The sequence below is a fragment of the Lacerta agilis genome, chromosome 6 (genome assembly GCF_009819535.1).
Source record: "Lacerta agilis isolate rLacAgi1 chromosome 6, rLacAgi1.pri, whole genome shotgun sequence".
Taxonomy (NCBI): Eukaryota; Metazoa; Chordata; class Lepidosauria; order Squamata; family Lacertidae; genus Lacerta; species Lacerta agilis.
In genome coordinates this window covers 87610984-87627667 of record NC_046317.1, presented here as the reverse complement: position 1 = coordinate 87627667, position 16684 = coordinate 87610984, and the positions used below count along the sequence as shown (strand labels likewise).

Sequence of the window (16684 nt, the reverse complement as noted above, 5' to 3'; positions counted from 1 at the left end):
TCTAATATATACATAAACTCACAAGATGTATGCCACAATCCTCTGGAAAGGTATTCTGCAAGTGCCCCACTTTTCCAGGAGAACTTCTCATAATCTTATCCCTTTTCTGGGGAGGTAGAAGATCATCCTCTTTGCTAGGTATTAAAAACTGGGGCATCCCCTTTCTTCTGTTTGTTTCAAGTTAGGGGGCACAAAAAAATAACGGAGAGCGGGTTTTTTTAAAAAAAAAATGAGTAGTCATAAAAATGTGGAATCCAAGCAAAAATATTTCATTCAAAGGAAAAGATAGGTGCCTAAGCTTCCGGTTCTTCTGAACAGAAGCAATCTTATGGGATGCATGCTACCAGCCCCAAATTGCAACCTTTCCTACAGAGGAATAAGTTTAAAAAATAAAAGGTAAAGGACCCCTAGATGCAGGTGGGTAGACGTGTTGGTCTCCCATAGTCGAAACAAAATAGAAAATTCTTTCCAGTAGCACCTTAGAGACCAACTGAGTTTGTTCTTGGTATGAGCTTTCGTGTGCATGCACACTTCTTCAGATACACTGAAACAGAAGGGTTTGGACAAACAGGCCAAACCCTACGCCAAAGGATAAATGGACATAAATCTGATATCAGGAATCACAAGACAGAGAAACCAGTAGGAGAAGACTTCAATCTCCCAGGACATTCTATACAAGATCTCAAAGTAGCTGTCTTAATACAAAGAAATTTCAGAAATAGACTGGAAAGAGAAGTGGCTGAATTGCAACTAATCACCAAACTTAAAACCATGGAGAAAACTGGTCTGAACAAAGACATTGGATTCTTATCTCATTATACATAACAAAGCTATCTTTAGCCATCTTACCCCTTGCCTTTCCCTGCAAGACTAATTCAAGTCGTCAACAGGTTTTCCACACCAATCAGCTGATCACCCATTCCCACCACCCTTCTGAGTAATACCCCTCCCCACTCCCTCACTATATTTAAGGATCTGGTGACTTCTGTTTCAGTGTATCTGAAGAAGTGTGCATGCACATGAAAGCTCATACAAAGAACAAACTCAGTTGGTCTCTAAGGTGCTACTGGAAAGAATTTTCTATTTTGTTTCGACCCCTAGATGGTTATGTCCAGTCAAAGGCGACTATGGGGTGGGTTGCAACGCTCATCTCGCTTTCAGGCCGAGGGAGCCGCCGTTTGTCCACAGACCACTTTCCGGGTCATGTGGCCAGCAGGACTAAACCGCTTCTGGCACAATGGGACACTGTGATGGAAGCCAGAGCGCACGGGAAAACTGTTTACCTTCCAGCCACAGTGGTACCTATTTATCTACTTGCACTGGCGTGCTTTCAAATGGCTAAGCTGGCAGGAGCTGGGACAGAGCAACAGGATCTCACCCCATCGTGGGGATTCAAACTGCTAACCTTCTGATCAACCATCCCAAGAGGCTCAGTGTTTTAGACCACAGCACCATCTGCACAGAGGAATATGGTAAGATCACCAAGCTCCTTTGTGGCTAACCTTCTCCCATTCAGGAAAAGGAATGGTGAGAGGGGCTGAGGTTATTTTCTATCCCCAAACCAGTAGCTTAGAGCAGGTCTTCTCCAGCCTGGTGTCCACCAGATGTTTTGGACTCCCCCCACCTGGTGCCTTCCAGGTGTCTTGGCCTACAATTCCTGGCATTCTTGACCATTGGTCATACTGGCTTGGGCTGATAGGAATTGTAGCTCAAAACATCTGGCTGGGTAAGGGTGATCTATGGAGTCTTCAGCTGAAGAGCTCTATTGTCCCCGACCAGTTTTACAGACAGCCTGAATATATGATGCCATAGTCCTCAACCCTCACATGAGGACATAAGACAAGCCTTGATGAATCAGACCAAAGAACCATGTATCCCAACATCGCACTGGGCAACCAGATGCCTATGGGAAGCCTGAAAGCAGGAACTAAGGACAATCTCCCCTCTTGTGTGAGCCAGCGTGGTGTAGTGGTTAAGAGTGGTAGACTCATAATCTGGTGAACCGGGTTCGCGTCTCCGCTCTTCCACATGCAGCTGCTGGGCGACCTTGGGCTAGTCACACTTCTCTGAAGTCTCTCAGCCCTACTCACCTCACAGAGTGTTTGTTGTGGGGGAGGAAGGGAAAGGAGATTGTTAGCCGCTTTGAGACTCCTTTGGGTAGTGATAAAGCGGGATATCAAATCCAAACTCTTCTTCTTCTTCTTCTTCTTCTTCTTCTTCTTCTTCTTCTTCTTCTTGTGATTCCCAGAAACTGGCATTCAAAGGCATACTGTTCAGAGGTTATGATTTCTGTTGAGTTTCGCCATCCTACCTCTGTGCCAGCCTCCAGCATCATGGGTAGGTATCAAATATCTGGAAATCCTAGTCTTCAAAATGGTAGATGCATTAATCCTAAAGATTTAAAAACGATAGCTTGACATACAGATTGCAAGACAATGTGGCTTCCACTTTTGTGGAGACACTCATCTCCTGTGAATGCGTCAAGGAGGAGATGAACAAATCGATCATTTGGCAGCAACTGACATCTGGCCCAATCTGCAGCAGCCCTCGAGACACATCCCAGGAAATCCTAACAAGCTGAGGGAAAGTAAGCGGAGCTCTTGGAGAAGGGATTTGCTCTGAAAGGTCCCGCAGGCCCTACAGAATCTTGACAACATGATTTTGACAGGTGGAAAGAAAGGTCAGGGGTTTGAGGCTGCCCAGAAGGGAACAAATGTTCCTCAGCACAAGGGGTGCCATCTGTGCCAGCCGTATTGAATCTGCCTTGATTAAAAAAGCAAACAAACCCTCCCTCTCCCTCCTTCTCTTTTCAGGAGGACTAAGCAACTTTCTCCCTTGGATTCACTGGCAGAACACAGCATCCAAATTCACGAGCCAAACAGAAGAATCACAAGTCCTCAAGTGGAGTAGACAGTACGGTGAGCAATAAAAGGGAGAAGATATGGTTGGAGAATGTTTCTGGGTGATTATCATCCTTCTCGCTCTTCAATCTTCCATCCACCTTACAGGTACTTTGTAGCCAGGTCACTGGGTCTTTCAATATTATTAAGGTTTTTCAGAATGCACTGATAGGTTCTTGACTGGGGAGATTTTATTGTTCTATCTAGTACTGTAGGGTGTTTTTTTTTTTTAATTCATTGTTATGAGATACAGAATAAGGCCAGAACTAGGCAGATGAAAGGGACGCAGGTGGCGCTGTGGGTTAAACCACAGAGCCTAGGGCTTACTGATCATAAGGTTGGCAGTTCAAATCCCCGCGATGGGGTGAGCCCCCGTTGCTCGGTCCCAGCTCCTGCCCACCTAGCAGTTTGAAAGCACGTCGAAGTGCAAGTAGATCAATAGATACCACTCCGGTGGGAAGGTAAACGGTGTTTCCGTGCGCTGCTCTGGTTCGCCAGAAGCGGCTTTGTCATGCTGGCCACATGACCGGGAAGCTGTATGCTGGCTCCCTCGGCCAGTAAAGCAAGATGAGCGCCACAACCCCAGAGTTGGACACGACTGGACCTAATGGTCAGGGGTCCCTTTACCTAGGCAGATGGAAGGCTAGTTCAATGGCTCTTTCTGAATATTATGGGACAAAGCAAACAAGAGGCAATCTGAAGCACAGATTCGGGTTCAGATTTTAAAGCAAAACTACTGAATTTGAACTTTTCATGCAAGCGGGAACAATTCCCTTGAAATTCACACTGCCCAGAATTTTTGCAGTGCGGTTCTCAAATTGAGCTATGTGTGTAAAATGCACCTCTTACAAGAAAGCATGCGCTGAAATGCATTGCATTACAGGGAATTGCTTGCAAAAGAAAATACGTATTAGGAAAGATTGCATACAAAAGTGGGTATATTGGGAGAGATTTGCAGTAAAATTCTCATGAGTTGTGTGTTGTTGTTGTTTTTTTAAAAAAGCTAAGCAATGAAGAAATATGGAGAACTGAACTTATGTCTAGAAGAAATAGAGAGGCCGAAATTGACAGATCCATCCATCCTTAGTTCAGGTCCACCCAGTTCACCCCCAAATATATCCCTTTAGTTTCTCCCATATAACAGAAGACTGCCATTCATTCCTGCCATTCACTCACAACCTAGAAACACAGGAAGCTGCCTTATACCAAGGCAGACCATTGAATCCATCTACCTTTCTCTAGATGGAATGGTCTGCACCAGCCTTCTCCACCCTTGTGTTCCCAGAGTTAGTTAGACTACCACTCCCATCGTTGGTAACCACTGGGTAAGGATGATGGGAGTTGTAGTCCAACAAGATCAGGGGACTCAAGGATGAAGAAAACACTGGTTGGCAGCAGCCCTCCTTGGTTTCCAAAGAGATCTTTTCCCACCCTACCTGAAGATCCGGGGCAGCAGTGGGGGGGGGGGACAAAGCATGTTTCTCCACCTCTGATAGAAACCCTATGGAGGTTAATGTGCCTTACACAGAAATACTTTACAACACACATGCACGGAGCAAAGCCTCTGCAGTATTTAGGCCCTTTTTGCACACACAAAACACACGGGCACATATATGCTGGGCATTATTTTTGCTAGTCAATGAATAATTGACAATACCAAGAAATGCACCCAGGATATAGCCTCCCATACCTTGATAATTTATTTGCTTGCTAGTTTTAATGCATTCATATCCCATCTTTCTACTCAAAAGGGCAACATTTCTGCTTAATTATCATAAAAAAACTTTAAAAGTGATGCTAAGCAATGACAAACCTAGACAGCATCTTAAAAAGCAAAGACATCACCTTGCCAACAAAGGTCCGTATAGTTAAAGCTATGGTTTTCCCAGTAGTAATGTACGGAAGTGAGAGCTGGACCATCAAGAAGGCTGATCGCCGAAGAATTGATGCTTTTGAATTATGGTGCTGGAGGAGACTCTTGAGAGTCCCATGGACTGCAAGAAGATCAAACCTATCCATTCTCAAGGAAATCGGCCCTGAGTGCTCACTAGAAGGACAGATCCTGAAGTTGAGGCTCCAGTACTTTGGCCACCTCATGAGAAGAGAAGACTCCCTAGAAAAGACCCTGATGTTGGGAAAGATGGAGGGCACAAGGAGAAGGGGACGACAGAGGATGAGATGGTTGGACAGTATTCTCGAAGCTACTAACATGAGTTTGGCCAAACTGCGGGAGGCAGTGAAGGATAGGCGTGCCTGGCGTGCTCTGGTCCATGGGGTCACGAAGAGTCGGACACGACTGAACGACTGAACAACAACAAAAGACCCCCAACTGCACATACATTAAAATTATTATCTTACCACTTTAAACAGTCCTGACTCTCCCGCCCCGCCCCGCAAAGCATGTGGGATTTTTATTTTTAATGCATGTTTCAGATTGCCCTTTGTAAACCATTAAGTGATCTTCAGTCAAGTAAGCGTCATGTTAATATTGTTACATAAATAAAATGCCTTATCCGTTGCCAAGGATTCATCCTTTCTCTTCCACAGCCCCCTGCAAAGAATTTAGCTTCAGATTCGAAGAGCAGCTATTCTGTTCCACATCAGAAAGCCAGGCTTTGGACAAGCCTCACTTTTATTCAGAAACTTCAGTGAGACATGTTTTCTCCTGGGACAACCAAGGAGGGAAAGCCTGCCACTGTCTTGCCTCCTGCTGAGCTTACAACTTCTGGAACACTTCAACAATGACCTTTGAAGTTCACCAATTCTTGAGAGAATCTCTTTGCCTGCTTTCAAGTGCCTCTCAAACTGAAGTTGATATACTGGAATACTGTGTCCAGTTCTGGGCACCACAGTTCAAGAAGGATACTGACAAGCTGGAACGTGTCCAGAGGAGGGCAACCAAAATGGTCAAAGGCCTGGAAACTATGCCTTATGAGGAACGGCTTAGGGAGCTGGGTATGTTTAGCCTGGAGAAGAGAAGGTTAAGGGGTGATATGATAGCCATGTTCAAATATATCAAAGGATGTCATATAGAGGAGGGAGAAAGGTTGTTTTCTGCTGCTCCAGAGAAGCGGACACGGGGCAATGGATTCAAACTACAAGAAAGAAGATTCCACCTAAACATTAGGAAGAACTTCCTGACAGTAAGAGCTGTTCGACAGTGGAATTTGCTGCCAAGGAGTGTGGTGGAGTCTCCTTCTTTGGAGGTCTTTAAGCGGAGGCTTGACAGCCATCTGTCAGGAATGCTTTGATGGTGTTTCCTGCTTGGCAGGGGGTTGGACTGGATGGCCCTTGGGGTCTCTTCCAACTCTAGGATTCTATGACATTTTCTTTTCCTTTTCTATTCTTTTTTTTTATTATCCTTTTCAGAAGGACACAACCCAGAACCTTACGGAGAGCCCGAAATTATAAGGTCAAGGAAGAGTAAATTGAACAATGGGTGCAAAACAGAAACATATAGAATAATGCAAGATGCTTGGAGCTTTTGGAAAGAAAAAGAAAAAAAAAACCTCTTTTAGCGCCTGGCAGGGGGGTGGGGGAAGAATGAGAAACTTAGTTCAGAGACAAAACAAAATAATAAATAAATAAAATTCATTCCAGTAGCACCTTAGAGACCAGCTAAGTTTGTTCTTCGTATGAGCTTTCGTGTGCATGCACACTTCTTCAGAAGCACACGAAAGCTCATACCAAGAACAAACTTAGTTCGTCTCTAAGGTGCTACTGGAAGGAATTTATTTTTTATTTTTTATTTTGTTTTGACTATGGCAGACCAACACGGCTACCTACCTGTAATTAGTTCAGAGAAGCAAAGAATCTTTTGTCGAAAGTTCTCATTTAACAGAAGCAAGCTGCACAACTAAGAGTAAAAGACTCTTTAGGAATATTTTTTATAGCAGTTGGTAAGTGAGTTAGAAGCACAGAAAACTTCTTGTAGGAACTTGAGGGAAGCATTCCGGGTGCTTGTTTAGTTAGTGCAAGGATTTATCCTTGCACGGTGAAATTTTATCCCCATCTAACCACACTACACCTCCCCAAAATCTGCTCTGCTCTCGATCATATTCACTGGGCTGATTTCCTAGACATGGGGCAGATAACCAGCAATTCCCACCCCCACTTCTGACAGAATTCTGTGGCACACCTAATTAAAATGTGCAAATTTCATGCAAATCGGTGTCTCCTTTTGTCCGCTTCTTCAATGGTGCATTTCCTCTTGTTCTGGCAGTGCGCAAGCAGCCGTCCTAATCAGAAATAACCTACCGGTAAAAGAGCTTGCTGAGATTTCCCTCCCATCTGATATACTTGGCGAGTGCTCTGAACACTTTGTTCTACAGAAAACCCTTCGGCATTGCTAGCGATTGGCAAAGGTGTTTCACTTGAGTGTTTCCTCCTACATTATGCTATTCTGAAGATCTGGTGCAAAGTTCATTCTTCTTTAATATGTATTAAAAAGACACTTTCAGCAGTCGTGATCCATTTTGAGAACTGGAGTCAAAAGAGCAGAATCTAGATAAGTAAATATGACTCAAAGCAAAGTTTGCTGTTGCCAGGTAAAAGGTAAAGGGACCCCTGACCATTAGGTCCAGTCGCGGACGACTCTGGGGTTGCGGCGCTCAGCTCGCTTTACTGGCCGAGGGAGCCGGCGTACAGCTTCTGGGTCATGTGGCCAGCATGACTAAGCCGCTTCTGGTGAACCAGAGCAGCACACGGAAACACCATTTACCTTCCCGCCAGAGTGGTGCCTATTTATCTACTTGTACTTTGACGTGCTTTCGAACTGCTAGGTTGGCAGGAGCAGGGACCGAGCAACGGGAGCTCATCCCGTCACGGGGATTCGAACCGCTGACCTTCTGATCGGCAAGCCCTAGGCTCTGTGGTTTAACCCACAGCACCACCCACGTCCCTTGCTGTTGCCAGGATAGCTGGTAATCTGAGTCTCAGCTAACTCCCCAAAACGTAAAAACCTGGCTAAATGAGAGAAATAGAGGGTGGCTATTAAGTTAATTGTGTTCTGCTCACTGCCAGCAAAGCCATTAGTCAGGAAGTATTAATTAAGGGAGGACCCTTTCTAACCTCTCATCCTTTTGTACCAAGCAAGGAGCAGCCTCCGCCTTGACACACAGTCTGGCTGGCAACTTCTCTTTCATTTCTCAGAGTGCTGCTTGTGAAGGGTGATTCAGCACTCCGGATAGGCGCTCATGTGTGTGTGTGTGTGTGTGTGTGTGTGTGTGTGTACTCCCCTGCCTTGAAAGACTGCTGCATCATTGCAAACAAGATGTCCCCTCTGTCCAAAGACTAATCTGTCGGTGCAAATGCAACATTGAGCCTTGCAGCAAGTGGCGAGCAAGCGGAGTTTATGGCTGCATGATCTAAGGTAGGGGTAGTGAATAGGTTGCTAGGTCAGGAGTATCCCAGAGCCTGAGATTTCAGGGCCCAAAGCGGAGAGTTAGGGGTGGCAGCTGGTGATTTCATGAGAGGAGGTTCCTGGTGATGGAGGTTAATTGGGAGAGGGGAACAGAGGAGTGCAGATGTAGCCAGGGTACATCCTGAGATTTCAGGGCCCAAAGCTGAGAGTTAGGGGTGGCAGCTGGTGATTTCATGAGAGGAGGTTCCTGGTGATGGAGGTTAATTGGGAGAGGGGAACAGAGGAGTGCAGATGTAGCCAGGGTACATCCTGAGATTTCAGGGCCCAAAGCTGAGAGTTAGGGGTGGCAGCTGGTGATTTCATGAGAGGAGGTTCCTGGTGATGGAGGTTAATTGGGAGAGGGGAACAGAGGAGTGCAGATGTAGCCAGGGTACATCCTGAGATTTCAGGGCCCAAAGCTGAGAGTTAGGGGTGGCAGCTGGTGATTTCATGAGAGGAGGTTCCTGGTGATGGAGGTTAATTGGGAGAGGGGAACAGAGGAGTGCAGATGTAGCCAGGGTACATCCTGAGATTTCAGGGCCCAAAGCTGAGAGTTAGGGGTAGCAGCTGGTGATTTCATGAGAGGAGGTTCCTGGTGATGGAGGTTAATTGGGAGAGGGGAACAGAGGAGTGCAGTTGTAGCCAGGGTATATTTTGCAGCTAGCTCCTGCCAGGCTGAAGCTTGCAAGCTACATGTACCCAGTCTTCATTCATTCATTCATTCATTCATTCATTCATTCATTTATTTATTTATTTTAAATTAAAGGTACTCTTGCCCACCTGGAGCTTCAATCCCCTCACCTGCCACCTGGCCAGCAAACCTGGAGATCTGGCAACCCTAGTATTCTGCAACATGCCGCTGATGCAATTATAGTGCATTGGTGGAGGAATTATACTGGGCCACCCGTCCTTCCTTCCACTTTAAGTTGTTCTGTGATGCTACAACAACATTATCAGGCTATTGCCACCTGCAGGGGCAGTCTTGCACTACAGAGCAACAAAAGCGGGACAAATATATATATAGCGGAATAATTGCGGTATAAAAAGTTACAGGAAGTTTTGGGATATGCACTGATTGGAAGCGAAGCAGTGTGACCACCACCCCCCCCCCAAAAAAAAAACTTTTGCAGGGGCAAACAATATTGAAAATGGGATTACATAACACCAACCGCAAGTGAAGCAATTCAATCCAGCTTGCAACTTTTGGAGGTGCAAATGGTATTGAAAGTGGGATCACGTATAACCACGCCAATACCATCATGAGCACAAATAATTGTGAATGAACAACGAACAGACTTTCTGGAGGTGCCCTGAGTGAGATGAGGCAGGCAAATAGTTTCTGGGAGCAAAGGGCTGCCTAGAAGAGAGGAGAGAGAAGTAGAGATGCCAGGCCAAGGGTATCCCAGATGCTGAGATTTCGAGGCCCAAACCTGAGACTTAGGGGCAACCCCTGGAGACGGAGGTTAATTGGGAGAGAGGAGTGGAGGAGGGTGGATCCCCTAGAGCAGGCATGGCCAAACTTGGCCCTCCAAAGGTTTTGGGACTCCAACTCCCATCAGCCCCAAGTCAACATGGTCAGTGGTCAGGGATGATGGGAGCTGGAGTCCAACTCTGGAAGGCACCACGTTAGATACCAGAATGGCTACTAAATGGTTTACAAGTATGAATAGGCAGATGTAGGAAGCTGCCTGATGCCAAGTCAGGCCATTGGTCCACCTAGCTCAGTACACTTGGTACATTTCCAGTCCAACACTGGGATGCCAGGACTGAACCAGCGATTTTCTGCAGATTTGGCACACTGCTGCTATGTCTGAGAAATCAAGGGGAGGCAAACGCTGGTTGTTTCAGGAGAAAGTGGATTTTGTCCTGCGGCATTTTGGAACAACAAATGTACAACCATCTGCATTTCTCTCTCTCTGTTATCGTGCTTTCATTGGATCGAGAAATGTGCATGAACTGTATGCAATGCATTTTGTATGTTTTGTATATTCTGCATAACAATAATGAAATAATTTATTTTTAAAAGACTCCTTTTGGGGGTTACTGTAACACGATTATCCCTCTGTATTATTTGACTTTAGCAGCTCAAAGAAAATGTATTAAATTGTATCCCTCTTTTTTTCTTTTGCCCTTGAACTGCCAGCAAATGATTCTACACTTGTGCTATCATTTCATTAATCTGAAATAAGTGGCACAGGCCCTCACCCCAGCCCCTTCTCCTATTCCATTCTCGTATTTACTAATTCTGCCAATTGCTCACCAGCTGCCAAATAGCTACCAGGCCGTGTTCAAGGTCTTGTTCCTGGAAAATAAAGTCCTGAATGACCCAGGAACAGATTATCTGAAAGACCAAGTTCCCTTGCACAGACATGCCTGACCACTTCAGTCAACAGCGGAAAACATACTGGTAGCCCTATATACTCCAGGTTGCGATCTAGGTGGGGGAAAGCTAGTGCAGGGGTTTAAGAAAAAGAAATCTCCACTGAAACTTTTCATTATGATCAGAAATGGACAAGCAAATAATAATAATAATAATAATAATAATAATAATAATAATAATAATAATAATAATAATAAAATTATACCCCGCCCATCTGGCGGCTTCCAACAGAATGTTAAAATACAATAATCTATTAAACACTAAAAGCTCCCTAAACAGTGCTGCTGCTTTCAGATGTCTCCTAAAAGTTTGGTAGTTGGTTTTCTCTTTGACATCTGGTGGGAGGGTGTTCCACAGGGCGGGTGCCACTACCGAGAAGGCCCTCTGCCTGGTTCCCTGTAACTTGGCTTCTCGTAGCGAGGGAACCGCCAGAAGGCCCTCGGCACTGGACCTCAGTCTCCAGGCAGAACAATGGGGGTGGAGACGCTCCTTCAGGTATAGCAATGCTCTTTAAGCCCTGGTGTAGCAAAATCCCAACACCTGCTCCCACTGAGTACATTTCGAACTAATTGCAACTTTCACACCGTCTTCAAGGGTAGCCCCACATATCAACACTTTGCAGCAATCAGCCCTGGCTGTTCCAACAGCATAAATAAGATCTGGGGCAACCGCTTCGCAGAGAAATAGTGAGATAACCCTTGCTTTGATGCAACAGCTCCCCACAAAACAGATCAGAATGATTGCCTGTTAAATAGCCAACGACACTGCCTGCGAACCAATCGGGATGAACACCTCAATAAACAGGTCGGCTGGAAGCCCCCTCAAAATGTGTGCGTATGTGAGTTAGCGGGTGACGGTTCTGTTTCCATGCCCAGCACGACAGCATTTCCCTCCATGGTTACAGTCATGGCGACTCAAAGACATTTTTCTGCCACTGCTTCAAATTGCCAGAGACACAGGCTGCGAGAGAGCCAGTCCCCCTCAGCCCCCCAGGCTTTCTGCTGCAGCACCTGACTCCCGATTATCATGGCTTTCCATTTCAATGGCACATTCATGGCTTAGTTGTATGCTATCCAGCACTATCAGGTCCCGGCTCCCGTGATTACAGAGACTGCTTGTTCCCGCTCACTTACTGATCTTGTGCCGGACAGAGATGGTATCGCTCCGAGCCCCATCTCTGTAATACGCCCATATTGAGATCTGGTACTCGGTGTTCCTTTTCAGGCCAGGAAGAATAGAAGACGCCAAATTTCCAGCAACAGACAGCTATGGGAGAGAGGAACAAAGGCAACACGAATTGTAGGCATCTGCATAGTTGGCCGATGTTTTTATGAAGAGGAGGCTGTGGGTGCATAATGCCTTCTGGGAGTCGAACCACCACAAGTGGTGCAAAAGATCCATTTCCTGATGGGTTCTTCTGGCCACTTAAAAATCTTCCGCAAGAAGCTTCCAAGTTGGGTGAGACTGCCAGTGCTTAACCCTTTCCGCCATGGCATCATCAAGATCTAAATTGCCCCCTGTTGGCCCCACAGTGGGAAGGGATAGAATATAGTACCTGTATAGTGCTTTTATTTCCTTTTTCCTAATAGTGGGTCCATTTAGAAAGGGGAGATCTATACACCTATTCTCCCAGGTCTACTTTGCCAATCAAAATCAGACCTCCCCATGTGACATATACAAAGATTCAACACAGTGGCAAAGGCCGCCATATTGGGCAATTTGGCATTGTTACCAAATGGTAGCATGCAAAGATACTTAGAATCATAGAATTGTAGCATTGGAAGGGACCCCCAAGGATCATCTAGTCCAACCCCCTGCAATGCAGGAATGTCAGCTAAAGCATTCATGACAGAGGGCCATCCAATCTCCAAGGAAGGAGAGTCCACCACCTCCCGAGGGAGTCCGTTCCACCGTCCAACAGCTCTTACTGTCAGGAAGTTCTTCCTGGTGTTTAGCCGGGTCATCTATTCCAACCAGGTGGAATCTTTTGCCCAACGTGGGGCTCGAACCCACAACCCTGGGATTAAGAGTCTCGTGCTCTACCGAACTGACTTCACCCGATTCAACCTTAACTCCGGCTTCCCCAGAGTGGCGACATACCTCCTGCGCCCTCTTTTCCCCAACCACGTTCCATTTGATCTGGTAGACAACCACGTCGGACGCTGCAGACGCTTCCCATTCGAGCTGGACCTCCCCTTGCAAGAGCTCGGTGACCTTCAGGTGGCTTGGTGGGGGCACCTTCACTGAGGGGAAGGAACAAACTGAAGTTCAGCTTCTGTCCGCTCTGTCCCAGCCACAAGGAGCCAAAGCCATCTTGCCACCAAGCTAGCAGAGCAGATGGCAAGGGAGCGGAGCGGCAACCGGGCAGCTGCCTTTTAGCACCACGTATTTCGCTTCTCCAGACCCCAAATGACAAAGGCCCATCCTGAAGGGCTGGTAAGTCACATTTCTGCAGCCATTAATTAAAGCCTTGTTATTTCATTTGAGCAAGAAGAGAGGTTCCACTTGGCATTTGCAACGGCAAAGAAAACTCAGTCAGGAAGGGCATTCAAGGAGAAAATAATTATATATTATTAAAAAAGGAAAGGGGGGGGGAGGGGGAGAGAGAGAGAGATTGTTTCTCATGGATGTGCTGGAGACTCAGGAATTTTACAAGCTGAACTGTGCTCAGAGTTCCAGAGAAGCCTTGTTCCCAATTTCCAAATGGAATCGCAGAGGATTTTTTTAAATTTAGAAAATCAGGACAAGGAATAGATTGTCTGTATAATTAAAACAGAAAGAAAGGCAAGCAGAAGACGTACTCGCTCTTGCTCTGAAGTTAATATTTAAATGAAAATATTTACATATCTCTATTAGGCTTTGTATGCACGTACTAATACATGTCAGCATTTAGTTTAGTGGCGTTTATATGGAATTGTATAAACTTACCTTGCAATATTTTGTTTTTGGTTTTTTTTATATAAAAAAAAACCTTTGTATTTGACAAGTAATTTTTGTACAAAATGACATTATGCTAATGAAGTGCATATACCTATATAAACTACTGTTTTGGTCTCTGGTTGTACAAGTTAAAACTTATCAGCAGGGCCTGATAGTAACCTAACTGTTATTCTTGATTTCCTTCTGTGCTGCAATGGGTTTCCAGACTCGCCTTCTAAATGTCTTCCAAGGCGGAGGTTTGACCTCAGCTTCCAATTAGGAACGTTTGAAATCACATCTACCATTTGGCTAACCAGCTCAGTGCTGTCAACACTGGCTGGCAGTGCCTCCCCAGGGTGCCAGGTGGGGATCTCTTCCAGCAATCCCTGGGGGTTGAACCCGGAACCTTGGACCTGCAAAGTATGTGTTCTACCACTGAGCTACAGCCCTTCCTCTCGCAAGACGCTCAGCATCCTTAGTACTTCAGCGACTACGCAAACGAAAGCCTTGCTCCACAAAGTGGAAATATTTCCTCTCAGGGCTTGAGGACTCTGCCTCTCTCGCTGCCTGAACTGCTGCCCCAGAGCTTGAGGGTGAAGCTAATGGGAGTTTTCGTCTAGCAACACCAGAAGAACCAAGAGGTTTCACATCTCTGCCTTAAAGGCTTAGAAAAGTCTGTGGCAAGGTAGACATTTTCAGCTGGAGAATCTTTGGGTCACTTTGGTTTGAGGCCGTGGTTAACACTGGGGTATCGACTGTGGTTAATATGGTCAATTTTCATCCTACCAGCAACCTGAAAGAACGCAACACCTCTGATGGTGTTCCAGCTGCCCAATTTTCAGTAATACGTGGTTCAACATTATATAGAACTTCAGTATCCAACCGCAGCTTGGTGGACCACCTCAACGGCTGCATTTTCCCCAAGCTGACCAACCCTTGCTTACATGTGGTGACGTTGGCTGTTACAGGGAAGGAATCGCCTTCGTCATATACAGAAATCACGCTGACAAAATACTGCGTCAACGACGAGAGAGGCTTCAGCGCAGCAAAGGATGCATTGCCAGGAACGTCCACCTGAAATGTAGAAAGTGTTAGGGTTGCAGAGTGTCTTCTAGTAGGGTTTTGCTTTATATCTCATCCATATGGGCGGGGTATAAATAATAAATTATTATTATTATTATTATCATACTTCATATAATGGTCTTTTTATAATATGATTTAAGAAATCCCGATACCATAGGTATGCGTGCCACCCAAACCTGTTTGCGAACCCTTCCAGGTCTAGAACATTGGTGTTATCAAGTTCCATCCATTCCCTCAACCATGTTATACAAGCAGCTTCATAATAGAGTTTGAGGTCAGGTAGGGAGACTCTGCCTCTTTCTCTTCTATCAGTTAACTACTTAAATTTTATCCTGGGCTTCTTCCCTTGCTGTGTGACGCTAGCTGCAGAGGCCATTAATTGCCCTCGCTGTCTGGAAGATGATATAATAACTTGAAGATGATATAATAACTGGAAGATGATATAATAACTGCTCTGTAAGGAAAGTCTTAGGCATTGCCTGCACCGCTGAATAATTGTCTCTTTTTGTCTCCTTCAACATGTCTAGCTAGCTGTTGTTGATGCGGAACAACGGACCTCGTTCGGATACTGCCAAGCGGCTCTTACAGGCTTACTCACCTCTCCTGTGTTGCTCCCCCTGCTGGAGATGTACGTTACGCGGTGCTTTTTCACGGCATGTGAAGCCGCTTCCCAGTTGACCCTGACCGAGGCGTGGCTGATGTTGGAGAAATGCAAGAACTGTGGAGGGCTCAGGGCCACTGCAAGACATAACCATGGGGACTTATGGGGTGTCCACACTAGAGACAGAAGGCCAGTTTAATTTCAAGGCATCTCTCCCCAAAAGACCAGGAAATTCCTGTTCACTAGAGAGGCTAGGGACATCTCCTAGGACTTAGACCAGTGTTTTTCAACCTTTTTTGGTCAAAGGCACACTTGTTTCATGAAAAAAATCACGAGGCACACCACCATTAGAAAATGTTAAAAAATTTAACTCTGTGCCTATATTGACTATATCTAAAGTAATTTTTCCCACGGCACACCAGGCAACATCTCGCGGCACACTAGTGTGCCGCGGAACAGTGGTTGAAAAACACTGACTTAGACCATTCTCAGAAGCCTGGAAAAAATATTCCCATTTCCCATAATTCCTCCATGGCTGTTAATCCACTTTCAAGATTAACAGCTTTCCTGTTTTTCGTAAGGGTGTTTTCCTTAAAGTGCCGCAAAGTTTGCTCCTTCTTCCTACAGATCCAGATATGGACTACCAAACGATGATCAGTTTCTACTCTGTTGGACTGCTAGATTTAGTTTATTATGCCACTTTGAACAGACATGGCTTCACCCAAAGAATTCTGGGAGCTGTAGTGAGAAGACCCCTATTTCCCTCACAGTGCTACAATTTCCAGAGTCCCCTTGTGAAGAAGGATTTATTGTGAAGCCACTTCCCAGAATTCTTTGGGGGAAACCACAGCTGTTTGAAGTGGCATCACAGTGCTTTAAACATATTGTTTGAATTGGGGGGGGGGTCTTAGTCAGAACTTCTCCCCAGCCTCCAGAGAACCCTATCCAAGCCATGCCGACGTTAAATCACACAGCTGGGACTTACAAGTGGTTTCCTGCACACTCGCCGGGTCGCTAGCATCTTCTCCGTACATTGCGTAAACGGCCAGCGAGTATTCAGTGTTGGGGGACAAGCCCTCGAGAAGAACGTCAGGCTGTTCTACTTTAACCTGGAGAGAGAGAGAGAGAGACGTGGGTGATTTTAAACCCCAACAAATAAGACTGAAGCAGCTGACCAGGTGAGGTGGTGGGTCGCTGTTTCTCACTAGGTCAGTGTGGTGCTAACTCTCTGGCAGAGTCAATCTGGCACTCCTGCTGGTGTTTGCTTACCACATTGACCTCACTGTTGTCTACCCACTTCCTTCCTTCCGTTGTTTTTTTTAATGAATTGTATTGGGTTTTCTGTACAAAAAACACAGCACAATTTATGTATTACAGGCAGGGGCGTAACAAGGGGGCGG

General features: G+C 45.7%; 1 protein-coding gene across 1 annotated transcript in view; it reads right to left on the bottom strand.

The window, feature by feature from the left end:
• The window catches only part of COL20A1 (collagen type XX alpha 1 chain), a 112079-nt gene that overhangs the window by 65167 nt on the left and 30228 nt on the right, over positions 1-16684 (bottom strand). Inside the window, exons 13-17 of the mRNA XM_033153994.1 lie at positions 16270-16393; positions 15282-15421; positions 14545-14674; positions 12782-12924; positions 11815-11947 (exon numbers count right to left, since the gene is read on the bottom strand). Of these exons, the coding sequence (XP_033009885.1) occupies positions 11815-11947; positions 12782-12924; positions 14545-14674; positions 15282-15421; positions 16270-16393 (670 nt within the window). The remainder of the gene's footprint in view (positions 1-11814; positions 11948-12781; positions 12925-14544; positions 14675-15281; positions 15422-16269; positions 16394-16684) is intronic.